A 2,782-nucleotide genomic window follows, 5' to 3' on the forward strand; every position below is an offset into this window, starting at 1 on the left:
GTTAAGATCTTCAATATCTCTTTTAGGAAGAATAAAGCAAGAAACCTAGGAGAAAACCATCTCATGTGATGCATATTCGACGAGATGTATTCTATCAGGATAACTAAAGAATTTGTACTTCCAAGAATAGTTTCTAGAATTATTCATGTTTTTTTTTTTTGCTAAATCAATTATTTTATTAATACCAATTAAAGATCCAAAATACAACCCAAATTAAGAGCTAAAGAAAAAAGCCACAAAATTTAATTATAAAGGAAATACTCAAACTATCCTAGCAAAACCTGTAGTACTCACAATTAGGCATTTCAATTCTAGGTAAGAAATTAGTCCTGCTTGTATGGAATTGTCTTTCACCTGCCTTCAAATTAGCTCATCTCTTAGCCACTATATCTGCAGAGAAATTAACTTCCCTGTAGCAATGTTCAAATTTTATAGAAGCAATTTTTGATCTTGCTTTCCTCCATCTTGCCCTGAGAAACCATGGTACCTTATCTGCTTCAAACTCCTGCAACACAGTTTTGGAATATGACCTGATGATAATCTTTGTTAAACCCCATTCAAAAGCTAATTCTGTTGCACATAATAAAACATAGTTTTCGGCTATATAATTTGTTGCCATACCCAAACCACCACTTAAAGTACCTATTACTTGGCAATATTCATCTCTGACTACCACTCCAAAGTCTGCTGCACCTGGATTACCAAATGATGATCCATCACAACAAAACAGAATATAGCCATTTGTTGGAGGAGTCCAGAAACAAGTTCTGATACACTGATATTTTGTGCTTCTGTGCCCCAGACTGAAGAACTTTATTATCTGTTCATCATAAATTTGGTTCCATTTATGCCCTTTCATTCTCAGACCACCCTCTTTCACTAATTTCATTACTCTTCTTTGTATATTCTGCACATTTGGCTTTACTTCTTCAAAATATTTCTTGTTTTTTTGAAACCATATTTCTTTTAGAGCAACACAAGAAGCTGTGATCCATATTTCCTGTATCAGGGGACTTTTATTCTTTGTATATTTCCAAATATCATCAAATGATTTGGGGGACTTAACTTGAAAGATGGCTGAAATTCATTCCCATATTTCAACACTGACATCACAATTCCAGAGCAGGTGGTTCATGCTATATTGTTCCTTTTCACATACACAACATCTAGATGCTAATTCATACCCATTACTCACCATAACTGCATCATCAATATAAATTCCTTGCACTAGATTCCAAATATTGCTTGTAATACTAGGATGTAAAAAGTTATTCCACACATACCTTGACCAATGCTTTCTGGATTCTTTGTGTCTGAGCTTGTTTGTTGCTGCTGACATTATAAATGCTCCTTTAATATCACCATTCCATATCAATTCATCCTCATCTCCAATGATTTCTGGTAATGATTGGTTCATTATCACTGCTTGTATTTCACTTGGTATAGCCCATGCACCTTCATATATAATATCATCTAGCTTCATCTTCTTGTTGTTTAGAAAAAGTTGAGAATTACTCATATTATTCACCAGTGGAGTTTCACCTATCCAAACATCATATCAGACTGATATTTTTTCATCAGTTCCAACATTCCACCTTGTATCTTCTTTTAACACTTCCCATGCCCATTTAAGACCTGGCCACACAGTAGATAATTGCCGTTTATTACTCCATTGGACATCCTTATCCAGATACTTAGCTTTAAAGAAAGTTTCTCATTCTTCATTTGAGTGCATGATTTTCCACATCATCTTCATCAGCAATGCTCTGTTTGTGACTTCAAGTCTCGGGATTGCAAGTCCACCTTCTTCCAAAGGAGTACAAACGTTTTTCCATGCTAAAGTTTTAGACTTTCTAACCTCACCATCACCTGATCAAAGGAAATTCCTTATAATCTTTTCACAGATTTTGATAACTGTAGAAGGCCATTTGTACACTGCCATATTGTACATGGGAATGCTGCAAAGGACTGACTTAATTAGCACCAACCTTTCTTGAAAAGACATCATTTTACCTTTCCAAGCAGCAAGTTTACCCTGTAACATCTCCACCATTGGCCACACTGTTGAGGTTTTAACTCTGCCTGCTGCTAAAATGACACCCAAGTACTTATCAGGAAATTCACTTATCTCCATCTGCATTATATCTTGTATCATTTTCTTCCTTAAGCAAGTTGTACCATCAATGAACAGTTTACTCTTGCTCTTATTAGTGATTTGCCCAGAGCATTGTTGATATGTTTCTAGTAATTGCTGGAAATTTTGAAGACATTTTTTTCCTCCATTACAAAACATAAAAACATCATCTGTAAAAAACAGATGTGTTGGACCAATTCCTTTTCTTATAACAATTGGATTGATTTTTCCTTCATTCACAAATTGAGTTATCTTATTACTTAGGACCTCCTCCATTAGCACAAACAGAATTGGAGATAGGGGATCTCCTTGCCTGAGACCCCAACTAACTGGAAAAAAACCACATGGACCTCCATTGATTAAAAGTGATATTCTTGTTGATTTAAAAATAGTATGTAACCAATCACACCAGCTTGTGGAGAAACCAAATTTTTGAAGTACTTGAAAAAGAAATTCCCAACTCACTGAGTCATATGCTTGAGAAATATCAAGTTTGAGTCCAACATTACCTCCTCTTCTTTTTTTCTTCATTTCATTGACCATTTCAGAGGCTAGAAGTACTTGTTCTTGGATACATCTTCTTTTTATGTAAGCTGCTTGTTGAGGGGCTACTAGCTTTTCCATCAAATTACTCATCCTCACAGTCAT

General features: G+C 35.1%; 1 protein-coding gene across 1 annotated transcript; it reads right to left on the reverse strand.

Moving 5' to 3' along the window:
- Positions 1 to 370: 370 nt before the first annotated feature.
- On the reverse strand, positions 371 to 2,782 carry LOC113352114. Its single transcript, XM_026595982.1, has 4 exons — positions 2,014 to 2,782; positions 1,284 to 1,542; positions 1,196 to 1,200; positions 371 to 1,077 (listed from the first exon to the last, which is right to left on the reverse strand). The coding sequence occupies exons 1-4, from the start codon at positions 2,780 to 2,782 to the stop codon at positions 371 to 373; spliced, it is 1,740 nt and encodes a 579-aa protein (XP_026451767.1).

Source organism: Papaver somniferum, chromosome 2 (assembly GCF_003573695.1).
Source record: "Papaver somniferum cultivar HN1 chromosome 2, ASM357369v1, whole genome shotgun sequence".
Taxonomy (NCBI): Eukaryota; Viridiplantae; Streptophyta; class Magnoliopsida; order Ranunculales; family Papaveraceae; genus Papaver; species Papaver somniferum.